Here is a 14,110-nt window from a genome sequence, read left to right as displayed (position 1 = left end):
AGAGCATTGTGTCAGTCTGTCTGCTCTTCCCTGCAAGCCCTGGGGCCTTCCCGGTAGCGGCAGGCTGCTGGCATTTTTGTTTGTCGTATGACTAAACTTTTAACTCATTCTGACACATGCCAGTCATACTGGATGATTGACATGCACCGGTCATGTGGTGGTGTAACTAGTCATGTTCTTATGTGACTGACTGGGTGTCTTCCATGCGGTGATTAACACCTGTGGGTTTTGTCGCATGGCGGAGGTGTCCCTGCGTGTGTGCAGGGGGAGAAGCTGGGTTTTACTGCCATTCAGTATCTCTGTCAGAGGTTGCATGGTCTGTTGTAGCTCAGATAGGGCAGCGCTCGCTTGGTAACTTTACTTTAGCTGAAAAATACGCGGCCTCCAAAACTTAGCTGTTAACTGCTCACTGGGATTTCCCATGTCTTCTGGGCAAAATAACTTATTTGTAAATTAAAAGAAACAAACAAAAAACCCCAAAACATTTTGCACCTTTCCTCTTTTGGCTTACGTTTACTTGTGGAACCTTGCCCTTCTTTCGCTTCCTGAATTGTCACTCAGCAACTGGCAGAAAATTGCAAAGGGGTGAAGTACGTTTCCCACTCCCCCCTCCCTCCCTCCCCACCCCCCCACGAAATAGCACTGTCTGCTCCCTTTCCTTTTGCCCACAATTTTCTGTTTAAGAATTAAATACAGGTAAATTTTGTCCTATTTTTTTACCTTGTGGTATTACAACTGTACACAATTCCTATCCACTTTTGCTGTTGGTATTTGGTAGCAATGATAATACGTGTACTGTGTGTTTGCTTTGTTCTTGCGGTTTGTAACTTTTACATTGCATAAGTTAATTTTGCCAGCTAATGGAATGATGTGGTATGTGAGTAGCTGCTAAATACACAATAACTTGCAACCTAAGCTTTAGGCTATTTTACGGATTGTTTGTGCTCCAGTAACGATTGTGGCCCAACTCTGCCAGGTGCTGAAAGTGTACCTAGATGGCAGTTGCGCTTAGATTTTTTTCTGCAGTGTATTTGTTTAATCTCTGCAGCTGTGGAAGGGAGGATGTAGTTGTTAACTAAAAGCAATCCTTGCATCTCATTTAGCTGAAGTGAAATAAAATTCAAGAGAACAAATGAGCCTGAATCCAGTCTTTATTTCTTCTGAATGGATAAATGATTACTTTTGACATAGCACTAATTTCACTGTACAGTGGTGCATTAGGAAGCGCTGCCAAAATTGTTAGGGGGCTCTGTAACGTGTTGCAGTGACTTCATCTACACTAGTGATGAGATGCATAGGATGAGTCATTTTCCATGATAACTTCTGATGATCTACACAGCCTGATTAAATATTGAAATCTAGCAATGCAAAACTCTTTGAAGAATTTGTTTTACATTCTCTCTCTCTGTCAGATACCATGCTTATGTGGAAGTGCCCCGTGCCTGCTCTGCCGATGCTGCCCCAGTGGAAACAACTCCACCATAACTCGGCTGATTTATGCATTCTTTTTACTTCTTGGCGTCAGTGTTGCCTGTGTGATGTTGATACCAGGCATGGAAGAGCAGCTGAAGAAGGTCAGGTTACTTCTTTGCTAACATGTTTGGTAGAACAAGTGTCACACATAATTGTAAATGACATCTTGAAAGCATGGGCTTTACTTGGAAATACGTGATTGTGCTGCCACCTGTGCTTCACAGTCACCATTAATTTGGTTGTAGATCAAATAAACAAAGAACTCATGGGATAATCACTGCATAGATGAAAAGCGCTGTTTAGAAATAAAGTTGCACCTCTTCTTTAGTAGCTCAGAGCAGAAAAAATAAAATCTTGTATCAAACAAGAAAATGCAATTTATGTATGTGGAGTTTTAAGTTATATATTATTGAGATGCTTGTGTTTGTGGCACTTGATTGATTTTGATTGCTGTTAATAAAAGAAAAAAATAACCACAATTTAAGATGTCTTCTAGTTTCATTGTGCTGTACTAGTTAAAATTCTATTTTAAAGTCTGCAAATGCATAACAAAAATATTTTTCACTGATGATAGTATATTTTTCGCTAGGGCATTAGGAAGTGCTTACAGGATTTTACAGTTTATTAGTTAAATAAAGATACAGTAGTGCATGTAAAATTACAGAGTGATAATTTGAGTTGAGGGAGAGCTTATAGGTTCACTGAACTCAGGTTGCATGTGCTTTGGTTCTGTTAGTCTTCGTTTTTCTGTCTTTAATTTTTTTCTAGTACATAGTGACTTCTGTTAGGCATGTTTTTTGATTTTCTTCCCCCCAAATGATTCGTCTGTAAACGTTTTATTTCAGTGTGGTATAGTAACCACATTAGAGCTTCAGTGAGAGCCTTGTTAGTCACCTAGGAAAGAAAATCACAGCCTTCTGGAGTATGATTTGACTTCAAAAAGGTGTTGCTCATGTCCTGGTGGTGACTGGAAAGGATATTCTCAGCTGTTTCATATGGAAGTTACAGATATTTCTAATTGATGGTGATGTTACTTTTGGGGGGGAGGCTGTTTCTGTTTTAAAGAGAGATAAGAAGGCTGCCTTCTCCTAGCTACGTCATGAACCTGATAGTAACCTGTCAAGTCAGATTTACCAAATCCTTATTTATCTCCTGATTCAGATCAACAAGTGAAAACTGCATTTCTTTGAGAAGTTCTGAAATTGCTAATAACAAAAAAACCCCACTGTTAATAAGATTTATTTTTGGTTTTGTTTAGAATTTGCCTATGTGAGATTTTTCTCCTTGAATGTGTTTGGTTGGACTGTAACTAACCATACAGCCTTTCAGTATCATATTTTCTAGTTACAATATTAATGAATTGTATATTAATAAATTGCTAATACGTATTTACTCACAGGAGGCCTTTTACAGATCACTGAAGTATCTTGTATTTATCACAGATTCCTGGATTTTGTGATGGAGGGATGGGAACAACTATTCCTGGTGTGCACGGCCACGTGAATTGCGATGTACTGGTTGGTTACAAAGCCGTGTACCGTGTGTGCTTTGGTATGGCCATGTTCTTCCTTCTCGTCTCCTTATTGATGATCAAAGTGAAGAGCAGCAACGACCCAAGAGCAGCGGTGCACAATGGGTAAGATACAGAAATGAGAACTGAGATGGGTGGGGTGTGTGTATGAGATACAGCTACTGTGAAAATAAAGCCTGTGGCTGAGCACGCTGGTCAAATTTACTGTTCCACAAACAAAGAATTTCATAGTAGCTAGAGGAGTGTTGTTGCAGTAGAGGGCATTCAAAGTTTTTAGAGTTCTTGGACATGGCAGATTAATTTTTGTAAGAGGAAAAGATACACATGGCTGTCACTTTTCAGAGCCTGAATTATGACAATGGATAATCTGCCCAGAGGTTTCCCAAGATGAGAGATTCTGCTTTTGCCCAAAGACAACAAAATTCAGAGATGAATAATGGTACTAAGTTTCATTCCACTGAGGTTTTTTTCAACAAATAGAAAGATTAAAAAGCCTCATCTGTCCTCTAGGAATTATATTCCTCTTAACTTTGATGTTTGCAAGGTCTTGCTCTTTCTGAACAGTTTTATTTTAAAGGTTGTAACATTAATATCTCTCTCTAGAGATATATAACATATCTCTTCCCCTTCTGCTATCTTTTCTTCAGTCTCCCTCTGCATAAAGAAGAGCGAGTTACGTATTTAGTTTGAGATTCCCAGTAAATTTTTCTTTTGTATTTCATTATAGTCAGGATTATCAGATGGAAGATAATAGTGGAATTTCAGCATGTGGGTTGATATACGTGGTAGTTTTCATCCAGGCCCAGCCTATGTGTAATGTGGCTTTTTGAACCAAGGAGATGTAAATATTTGTAATAGGGCATGGCACTAAAAAGCATGAAACCATTTATGGTGCATAGTCTTGGTGGTCACAGTGATTGCTTAGACTATGACTTTTCAAGATGATTATATTTAATAGAAGCTATGAACAGCTAAGCCATAAAAATGAAGAAGTAATTTTATTTTATATTCAGTATAATAAGATTAAACATTTCTAGCATAAAATGAGAAAAAACGTCAAATGATTTCTGTAGAGGAAAAGAAAATAATTAAGACTGAGCAGAATATTGCTTTGTTTACTACTTTTGTTTGTTTTGGTCTAAAGAAAAAGAGGCTGGGTACAGTATTAAGATGCGTTAGCAGCAGTAACTCAGTTCAGCCTTTCCCTCCGCCCTGCTTTGTTCAGGAGAGCATACTTGTTACAAGCAAGAGGAAAATGGTTCAGGTACATTCTATATCAACATTTTGTGGGTTTTTTTTACAGTAAAAGACACCTTTTACATGATGTGGAAACTTTTTATCTAAAACCGCTTCTTAAGTGTTTGGAATCTTCTGGATACTCTTATCTGGAGTTGTGCTTTCCAGTACAAGTTTTGGTACTATTTATGCAACCCATAGCAGTTTACTCTTCTTAGCTAATCTAGTGTCAGCACTAGGATAAAAGGAAAAATGATACTCGTTAAATATTTTACAAGTAACAGTTAATAATGTTACTTCCAACACTTCTGTAATAACTAGTTGCTTCAATAGTATGCATTACAGGTAGCTTTATGAAAACCATGGTGTTTGATTTTTGGAATTGTATGTATCTTCAGTAATACTTTGCAATGTCATCTTTCTGTCAGTGATTTGAAATACTCAGGATATTAGGTTTTCCCATGTATGTGTACTAAGTTTTTCATACTTGCATGCAAGTTAAGCCCAGTGATGTGGTCCAGTGCCAGTGTTCACCTTCTTTGCTTTTGTAACAGCAGTCAGAATGGTTTCTTGCCTCAGGTTAGTAATAATAATAGTAATAATAATAACAAAAAAAAAATCAGTTATAATGTATTCACAGGATTGTTGCTGGCTTGCACAGAACACCTAGCAACTGTAGGTGTTATTTCAGATGAGTATTGGTTTTGGCTGTCATGCGCATTGTGGTGGAAGATATTTCCTTGTCTGCTTTCTAGGAAACATCTGATCTGTTCTGTTTGTCCATGAGTGCATATCTTTTACTGGAAAAAAAAAAAAAAATCCAATGCTACTGCACTGGAACAGGGACTTAGAATTTGATTGTGTCCTTTCTGTGAAGGATAAATCCTTTGTTTTTGTTGTTGTGGTAAATCCTCATCAGATGTAGGCCTAAAGAGTCTGAAGTTAGGTGGGAAGAATCCAGGCTTTTGTACATCCCTCTTTTGTAGGAAATGAATCAAGACTGGTAGGGAACTCCAGCATAATGTTTTCTGTTATTGTAGGAACTAACCAGATCTTCTACCTTTTTGGTTTTGATATTAAAAACCGGTGGGGATTTTTTTTAACCCATTTTTCTGATATGCAGGCAGTTCAGTAATCTCACTGCTTTAGTTAAAAACCTTCTTTAAAAAAGAAGGAAAAAAAAAACCAACCCAGAAACCAAAAACAAACTTACAATTCTATTCCACCCTGGCTTCATTTGTAATACGTGAGTGAGATATCTCTGGGAAATGTGTCAAACTCTGTGTCAGTCTAGCACAGTTTAAGCATAATTTTCTGGAGAACAAAAATCTTGGGCAGATAAAATGAGATTTTTATCCTCCTTCAAAGGAAGTGAGTTAACGATTGCATTAAAAAACAACTCTTAAGGATGTGCATTTTGTGTACTTTCAAGTTTTTGTGAATTAGATCAGACTTCAGCAGTTGCCTGACTTTTTTTACTTCCCTTTAGATTCTGGTTCTTTAAATTTGCAACAGCACTTGCAATTAGTGTTGGAGCTTTCTTCATACCAGAAGGACCATTTACAACTGGTAAGGGAATATTGTCTTTCACTGTATCATGGTGCAATCTGGTTTTAAAACAAAGCTAAGTGCATGCTGATGTCTTATAGTTTTAATTGTAGCTGTGTAACTATAGCACTTTTCTGTATTTAGGGACTTTAAGACTGGGTGATAAATTATCTATGGTTCTGAACTAGTTTTGTTTTATTTCCCTTTTAGTGTGGTTTTATGTAGGTATGGCTGGAGCATTCTGCTTTATTCTTATTCAGCTGGTCTTGCTTATTGACTTTGCCCACTCCTGGAATGAATCTTGGGTTGAAAAAATGGAGGAAGGAAATTCAAGATGCTGGTATGCAGGTAAAGGACTGTACTACAATCAAATTTTAAATTTCGTTGTGCATTATGTTAAATAAGTTATTCACGGAGTAGTGCATTTTTCCAGAGTGCAGAAGGGCTGCTTTGTGCATAAGTATAATTTTCTCAGTTGGTGTAGTTCAGCTCTGTCTTGCTGTCCTTTTGATGTCAAGTTAAATAACGGGGGGCCAGGGAGAGGGGCAGCAGCTTCTGAGTAATAAGATCTGATCCCTGGGAGCAGGACATCACTTTATGATAGCAGAGAAGTGGCAATTGTAGGTTTTTGTTTTGGTTTTTGTTTTTTTTTTTTCAGTCACAGGTTTTGTTACACCTTAGTGCTGATTAAAAACTGACTAGCCTGTTACTGCTTCGTGCTGAGCATAAGCATCTCAAATAATTGTTTTTACTTTCTGTCTGCCGGTTGGTCTTTCTTCGGAGGTATATTCTGAGTGAAAGGCCAAGATAGTGAAGAAGAGTACAAGTCATCTCACTGGAGAAACGATATGTTAATTTTAATAAAGCATTTCAGATGTGATAATTTAGGTGTTTCAAAAGACAGCACAGCCTGTCTTGGTGCAATGGCCACTTTACTCTTTAATGTTTTTAATAAGATGGCATTTGGAAATAAGATTTTGGTTTTCCTTCTATTGAAGAAGTAGTTCTTCAGTTTCTTTCTTTAAGCTTTTAGCCAAACTGTATGTAGTATAACTGTATTCCTTCATACTTGCTCGTCTTGGTTGCTGTTAGAGTACTGGCGAATCAAGTATGGCTTCAGGCTTCCCATTTACTGTGTTCTTTCTTTTTAACTCCTCCGAATATTGAGAAGCACTTACTTCCTTTATGTTTCAGTACCCAGAGCTGCTGTCTAATTGTCGTTGTATACCGTATCCAAAACTTGATAATACTCTCCATTATTAACCAGTTTAACTCTGTTTTTGTCTCTTTTCACAGCTCTGCTGTCAGCTACAGCTGTCAATTATCTGCTGTCTCTAGTAGCTGTTGTCTTGTTTTATGTTTATTACACTCATCCAGAAGGTTGTTCTGAAAACAAGACATTCATCAGTGTTAATATGCTGCTGTGTATTGGTGCTTCTGTAATGTCAATTCTGCCGAAGATTCAGGTATAGTTTTAATTCCGTTACCTTTTAGGGGTTTTTTGTGTTATCAGTCCTGGAAACCTATAACATCATTGTGCCCGAGACTTTTAATTGCCTAACTTTGCTGTTTGATGACTACTTTTTATAGGAATCTCAGCCAAGATCTGGTTTGCTGCAGTCTTCTGTGATCACAATTTATACAATGTATTTGACTTGGTCAGCTATGACCAATGAACCAGGTAAGCGTAGTAGCAATATATGGCTTTTTGGGTAACCAGTTCAGCAGTAAATTGTATCTACACATTTTTGCAAGGCAGTATTAGGATGGGGTACTATAACGCATGCAAGTTAGAGGCAGGACTCGTTAGTTTGTGTTCTGTGTCGTGTCCCGCCGCTCCCCCCCCCCCAACTTTCTGTAATAATACCGAAGAAATAGTTCTTCCAAAGATAACGAGTTTTTCACTTGCTCGTATGTTTATTGTGTGGAAGAATTTCTACCTATTGTTGCAGTATTCTAAAGCTTAGATTTTGCAGATTACCACAACTCTTCCAAGGTGTCTGGAAGGTTCATCTCCCTACTGAGTTTCTGAGATGCTACTGATTATATTTTTCCAAACTGGGAATTTTTAAAAATGTATTAATGAATGTTTTCAGTGTTTCTTGTGTCTGAAAACAACTGAGCATCTCTAAAAAAAAAAAAAAAATCAAATAAATATAGAAATTCTGGTGATTAAAATAAACTGACAAATATTGATTTTTGGTGGTTTTAATTGGATCTCTGGTCCTTTTATCTTAATTATGGACAATCTTCTGTGCAACAGCATACATATGAGTCATATCTAATTCCTGCAGTAATTATGGGGAAATAAGATTGTCTGCTACTTTCAGCTGTTTCATTTGTGTTATCTGTGGATGCTGTGGGTTGGGGATTGTTGATAATATGAAACTGACTTCGTTGCATTCTTTTCCAACTCTGAGATGACTCTGGTACTTGTCAAACTTGTTTTCTAGTGGTAGATTTTCTAAAGCTTAATATGCAGAGCATTTTTATTTTGTTGAATCTAATTATATGAGATGGAACCATAAAGCAGTTGATGCATATCTAGTATAAGTTTAAAATCCTTTTATCTGCTCAAAGAGACAGATTTTTGTGCCACATACTGTCATTTGCCTGCTTTAGAGAGACTCAATAGGCTAAAACTAGATTCAAAGCTTTTTTACTTCAAGACTGTCACAGTCACAAAGTTCCTTTCTGTTACTGTGCATTCAGTGTGGAAATGTACTATTAAATGTTTGTTCTGTTCTTGTTTTATGTAAGTTCTAATGTAATTTCCCCCGCAGATAGGCGCTGTAACCCAAGTTTGCTGAGCATCATTGGTTACAACAGCACCACCATTCCAACCCAAGGTCAGGTAGTTCAGTGGTGGGATGCACAAGGAATTGTAGGACTGATTTTGTTTTTGCTCTGTGTTCTGTATTCAAGGTAAGATTCCTTTAAAAAAATTCCTGTTGACTTGCATTACTTCTCATTGTCAAACACTAAATTGTATTTATCTGGGTGACTATAGTGTGTCCTTTCCTGTCAAATACAGCATCCGAACATCCAACAACAGCCAAGTTAACAAGCTGATGCTGACCAGCGATGAATCCACACTGATAGAGGATGGAATGCCCAGGAGTGATGGCTCCCTTGATGATGGAGATGACGTTCACCGAGCCATAGATAACGAGAAGGATGGAGTTACTTACAGTTACTCCTTCTTTCATTTCATGCTTTTCCTGGCGTCACTGTATATCATGATGACACTTACCAACTGGTACAGGTATTTACATTTGATAATATATTGTGCTAATAATAAGCATAGAAGATGCTATCTTTTGTTGGACAAGGAGGTATAAGTTGTGTGCTGTGAGGAATACAGGTTTTGAATGGGACTTCTCAAGGGAAATACGCTGGTTTTTCTGTATCAATTGAATTGTATTTGAAAATTGGAGTAGCCAACCTCGTTCACAAGTGCCTGTCCTATTTTCTAGGATAATTTTTATGATTCACTGGACTGCTGAAATAATGTCCTGTTGCAGGATAGAGTCTTAAATTCTAGAAAAACTAAAAACACCAGGCCCATGTCTGGTACAGAGCGCTGGAAGAAGGAAAGATAAGACATGCTATATCAGCATGTTGAGGGAGAGGTGATCCTTTCCATCCACTCAGCACTGGTGACACCACACCTGGAGTGTTGGGTCCAGTCCAGGGCTCCCCAGCACAAGAGAGACCTGGACATACTGGAGAGAGTCCAGCAAAGGGCCACAAAGGTGATGAAGGGACTGGAGCATCTGTTGTATGAGGAGAGGCTGAGAGCTGGGACTGGTCAGCCTAGGGAGGAGAAGGCTCGGGGGGATCTCATCAATGCCTATAAATACCTGAAGGGAGGGTGCAAAGAGGACGGAGCCAGTCTCTTTTCAGTTGTGCCCGGTGACAGGGCCAGAGGCAGTGGGCACAAACTGAAACACAGGAGGTTCCCTCTGAACATCAGGAAATACTTTTTCACTGTGAGGGTGACCGAGCACTGGCACAGGTTGCCCAGAGAGGTTGTGGAGTCTCCATCCTTGGAGATACTCAGAAGCCATCTGGGCATAGTCCTGGCTAGCTGGCTCTAGGTGTCGCTGCTTCAGCAGCGGGTTGGACCAGATGACCTTCAGAGGTCCCTTCCAACCTCAGCCATTCTGTGACGAGGTCTGGTGGGAGGAAATCAGGTTGTCTGCTCCCTGAAAAAATCCTCACAACAAAATAGTCCTCCTGTGTGTGAATTGTTATTATGTTAACAGCTTGAGCAGATGTTCTTCAGAATTTAAAAATATAAATTATGGTCTCTAATAATCTGTTAAAGGACAATTTGTATCAAAATAGCAACACTAGAAAGGTGTTTCCTTCAAAAGTAACTCTTAATAGATAGGTCTGCTGTGGATTTGATTTGTGGCTCTGCTTGGGTCAATATGACATCAAGATTATTAATTTTTCTATGTGTTGTCTTTTGGCAAGGTAAAAAGCATTTATAGATACAAATAATGCAATCCATTTCCTGCCTTTCCACAGATTTGCTTAGAGATTCCTCGTAATTAGTAAGAGAAGCTGCCAAGAAGCAGAAATAAATATTTTTTGGGCTGCTGTTGCTTTCCACCTTCCTGTGACACCAACTTACAAATGGTGTTCTTGTACAGATTGGTGGAACTGCCTGGAAGAAGAAGGGTAGAGATGTCCTTTGAGGTGTGGAGCTGAAGTGAAAATGATCTACTGTGAACAGTGTTGGGAGAGTGGCTTTTACTACACAAGTATGTCATATTGAAACTAAAATTGCAAATTATCTTTTTTTTCTTTTCCTTCTTTCACAGTCCGGATTCTTCTTATGAGACAATGACCAGCAAATGGCCATCTGTCTGGGTGAAGATATCTTCCAGCTGGATTGGCATCGTGCTGTACGTGTGGACTCTGGTTGCTCCGCTGGTTCTTACAAACCGTGACTTCGACTAAGCTGCGCTGCTCCCTAGGGAGACTGTGCTAGCTTCACCGTGTCTTTGAAACAGTGTTCCAGATCATAGTGCAGTTGTAAATACGTGTGTGTGCGCGCGCGTGTGTGCGTGTGCTATCCATGTAGTATACCCTGCTTTATTCTGCATGATTACCTTGAATCATGTCTTTTGTCATTTCACTAAATGACTTTTTCTAGCTGAGCTCAGTGCTACAATGATGGTTTTCATAGGATTACTCCTAGATCAAGTGCATCGGGAGCATTAGATGTATGATCAAGACCTTTTGGAAGTAGGGTTTTTTTCCCCTCAATTGCATTAAATAGTTGTAGGAAAAAAGGTGCAAGTGTTAATTAGGGTAACAACACAGTATTAGATCAGGCTTTGCAAGCAAAGGAGGGGCTGCCTTTGATGATCCCTGTTGCCTTGATTCCAAAGTAAGTCTGAGTCAGCATTGTTAGACTCAAAATTGTGCGTGTTGGAGTTGACTGGACATCTTGCAGCACTTTGGCACTAACGGCCTGGCCTTTTCCCGTACTGGGGGCAGCAGTACCTTTAGCACGGGTGTCAGATGGGGAGACTTGCACCTGGAGCTGCAGAGGAGCTGATGTCTTCCTCGGTGCTGTTGGGTCCCATGTGTCCCACTGCAGGCAGAAGGACAGACGCCCTGGGGAAAAACATCCTGGTACCAGATGCTCAGAAGCATGTTTTTAAGGCACCTGTTTACACTGTGCATCTATGTATTACTATTTTTTTTTTTTAAAGTAGTTTAAATGGATAGCTGTGCTGTAATTTATTGCTGTTTTGTGTGCTGCTTTCTTTCTTGGCTAAGCTACAATCACAGAGTTTGCAAGGAGCTGAGTGGTGAAAACTGTGTAAGCCCTTTAGAGGAATTTTTTGAGTATTGTGGTTAAAAAAAGAAGTGGAGGAAAAGGAGCACTGAAATTACAGTAACTAAAGGAGGCTTGCATTTACTGAGGCTTCAACAAAAATGTTTCTTAATATATTTGGGGCTCTAAATTTTGAAATCTTTTAATGTATTAGGTATTTTGCTTGTCCATTGCCAGAGATGGACTTGAGCCTAGAAAGTCTAAACCTAGGCATGAGGCAAGACATTAATCTGTTTGATCGAAATACTGTATGGTTCCTGTGCAGTTACAAAATCTTAAATGCTTTTGTGCTTGCTGCTTTGTACCTGAAGTATGTAAGCTGCATTATTTGTCTCTGTTACTTGCTACAACTTGAGACTAGAGCAGCCTGACTGGGAGTGACCCCAGAGCCTTCAGCAGGTGGCATGCTGATCTGTCACCGTGGTGTTTATACTGTCACTTCCTCTTGCTAATTATTCTCTAAGCTTTTATTTTAATTCTGCACCTAAACACTGGCATTTACTGCAGAAGTCTGACCTGTCAGTCAAACTTGAGATGGTAATGGAAGGATTAGTAAAGGCTTGTAATAATTTGGAGTATGTTGTTACCTTATTAATAAATAAATTTGGATGAAGATGTCCAGTGACTTTTGATGTCTCATACTACTGCCAAATGGGGATAGTGTAGGGTTTTACAGTGTGTTCTCATCCTCTGTTCCTGGGATGTTTTATAGCACTTGTTGTCATCTGAGAAGTAGCAGCTGACTGTGCTGCAAAGTACACCTGTAAGGCTGTTAGTTCCTGGCTTGTTGGGAGATGACACGTGAAGTTTTCTGACAGCTCTTCTCTCTGTGCCCTTTGCATCCATCTCTGAAAACACAAATGCGCTTCACACTTGTAACTGCACTCCTGCATTGTATTGCACCTGTATCTGTAAATCTGGGTAAAACACCTGAACACCAGTTTGCAGTTCCCGAGTCCTGTAACAAGTAACTAGTCACTGAGTTAGGAAGATGAACAGACAGCTCTGTCTATGGACTCAGCTCCTTCTACAAGTAGCTAGACTACTCCTTTAAAAAAAAAGAAGGAAATTTTGAGTGCAGTGCCAGAGTTGTGGAAGGTGTTTTTCCTGTTGCATGTATGAAGTTACTGAACTCCAGTTTCTCCCTTCACTGGAACATCTTACACACTGGAGCTTCTCAGAACTCCCTATCCTCCCTATCTAGCTACAGCTTTGAGGGCAGGGAGGGAAGAAAACTTCAGTTATGGTTTAACTTACTGTTCATAGTAAATCAGGAGCTTGGGTTGAGATGATTTAGTTAAAAGTGTGTCAACTGCACCTTCACCTAGTGCTGTAGTAACCCCTCCAGCATTCAGCTGTGTAATAGAACTACAGTAAGTTCCCCTGAATAAACATGGAAGACTCTGGTAAGAGCAACAATGGAAACACACCTTTTGAGTAGGGGTAGAGCGATTCCACTGGAAGGAAAGCTACAGAGCTCTGCTACAGTTTTCAGTAAGAAAACAAAGGAGAAAACACTGTTTTGTGTAGTACTAGAGGAGAACACAGCTTGCTGCATTAGCCACTTGTTTTGGAGGCTTATAAACAAGCCTTGAAGGTTGGAGATAGATAGGGAAACTATCAACATGCATAGAAGCAGACCTCATTGCACAGCTACTAAGGCATGAAAAACACAGGCTGTTAAATCCACATCCACTTGGCACATGGCGTAAGAGACAACTCTCAACAAGTATCACACTTAAGTAACATTTATTTTATCAGAGTAGATGGTCCAAGTTAAAAGTACTCATGCAGTTGAGGGGCCTGGTGGCTGTGAAGAACTTTTCCCCAGTTTGTGCTATGTGTGAGCACTTCCACTGAAGTGAAAGTAAGGCAGAACCAAGATTTAGCAAGGTACAGGCACTTTGTTCCCAGTTCAAGCAGGGAAAAAAAAAGCCTACATCAGGTCCTGGTCCCCCCCACCCCAAAAAAGCCTCATGTTTGTTAAACAAAATGTTGTAAAAAATAGAAAAAACCCAAGATACAGAAAGTCAGTGCTCCCTAACCATACACTACTAGTTTACGTCATCATATGTAAGACCAGAAGTATAAGAAATCATAAGTCAAAGCTTACTCTTAACAAGTGTTCCATTACCCGGGATATTTAGCGATATGTGTAACACCAAGTATTTGACTTGGTATTGCCAACCGTGTCTAACAGCTTGTCTAACCATGTCGTTAAACAATTGCTTGCAGGAAGTAACATAGGAAAGGTGTTTTAGAGTCCACGTTACCTGGTTACATAAAACAGTGATTTACAAAAAACTCATATACCAAACAATATTCTAAATAAATAGTTCATCTTAATGACTATATACAGAGTCCCCATTACATTAGTTATCCAAGAATGGCATATCTGTGTCCATGGGTGCTGGGGCAAGTTCACATAGATAGAACAGCGTGGCTTCGCTCGCTTCTGCCTCTGT

The 14,110-nt window shown here is 39.3% G+C and overlaps 2 protein-coding genes across 2 annotated transcripts in view; one reads left to right on the top strand and one right to left on the bottom strand.

Annotated features, from left to right (window-relative positions):
• Positions 1-623: 623 nt before the first annotated feature.
• SERINC1 (serine incorporator 1) lies at positions 624-11,069 on the top strand. Its single transcript, XM_009577786.1, has 10 exons — positions 624-633; positions 1,396-1,574; positions 2,916-3,109; positions 5,730-5,809; positions 5,999-6,136; positions 7,085-7,254; positions 7,379-7,469; positions 8,572-8,713; positions 8,823-9,053; positions 10,621-11,069. The coding sequence occupies exons 2-10, from the start codon at positions 1,539-1,541 to the stop codon at positions 10,757-10,759; spliced, it is 1,221 nt and encodes a 406-aa protein (XP_009576081.1). The 5' UTR covers positions 624-633; positions 1,396-1,538; the 3' UTR covers positions 10,760-11,069.
• Positions 11,070-14,017: 2,948 nt separating this feature from the next.
• LOC104076789 (heat shock factor protein 2) overlaps positions 14,018-14,110 on the bottom strand; it is a gene marked incomplete at its 5' end in the record, with an annotated part of 6,600 nt that continues 6,507 nt past the window's right edge. Inside the window, one exon of the mRNA XM_009577788.1 lies at positions 14,018-14,110. This exon is cut by the window's right edge and continues 10 nt beyond it. Coding sequence (XP_009576083.1) covers positions 14,018-14,110 — 93 coding nt within the window.

This window comes from Fulmarus glacialis, unplaced genomic scaffold (assembly GCF_000690835.1).
Source record: "Fulmarus glacialis isolate BGI_N327 unplaced genomic scaffold, ASM69083v1 scaffold5085, whole genome shotgun sequence".
NCBI lineage: Eukaryota > Metazoa > Chordata > Aves > Procellariiformes > Procellariidae > Fulmarus > Fulmarus glacialis.
Note: the sequence above shows the minus strand (reverse complement) of the source record. Positions and strands in the feature narration are given on the sequence as shown.

Coding starts and splice junctions, on each gene's coding strand:
- SERINC1 (XM_009577786.1), top strand. CDS start 1,539: ATGTTGATACCAGGCATGGAAGAGCAGCTGAAGAAG. Junction 1,575..2,915: donor TGGAAGAGCAGCTGAAGAAG/GTCAGGTTACTT, acceptor TATTTATCACAG/ATTCCTGGATTTTGTGATGG. Junction 6,137..7,084: donor TTCAAGATGCTGGTATGCAG/GTAAAGGACTGT, acceptor CTCTTTTCACAG/CTCTGCTGTCAGCTACAGCT.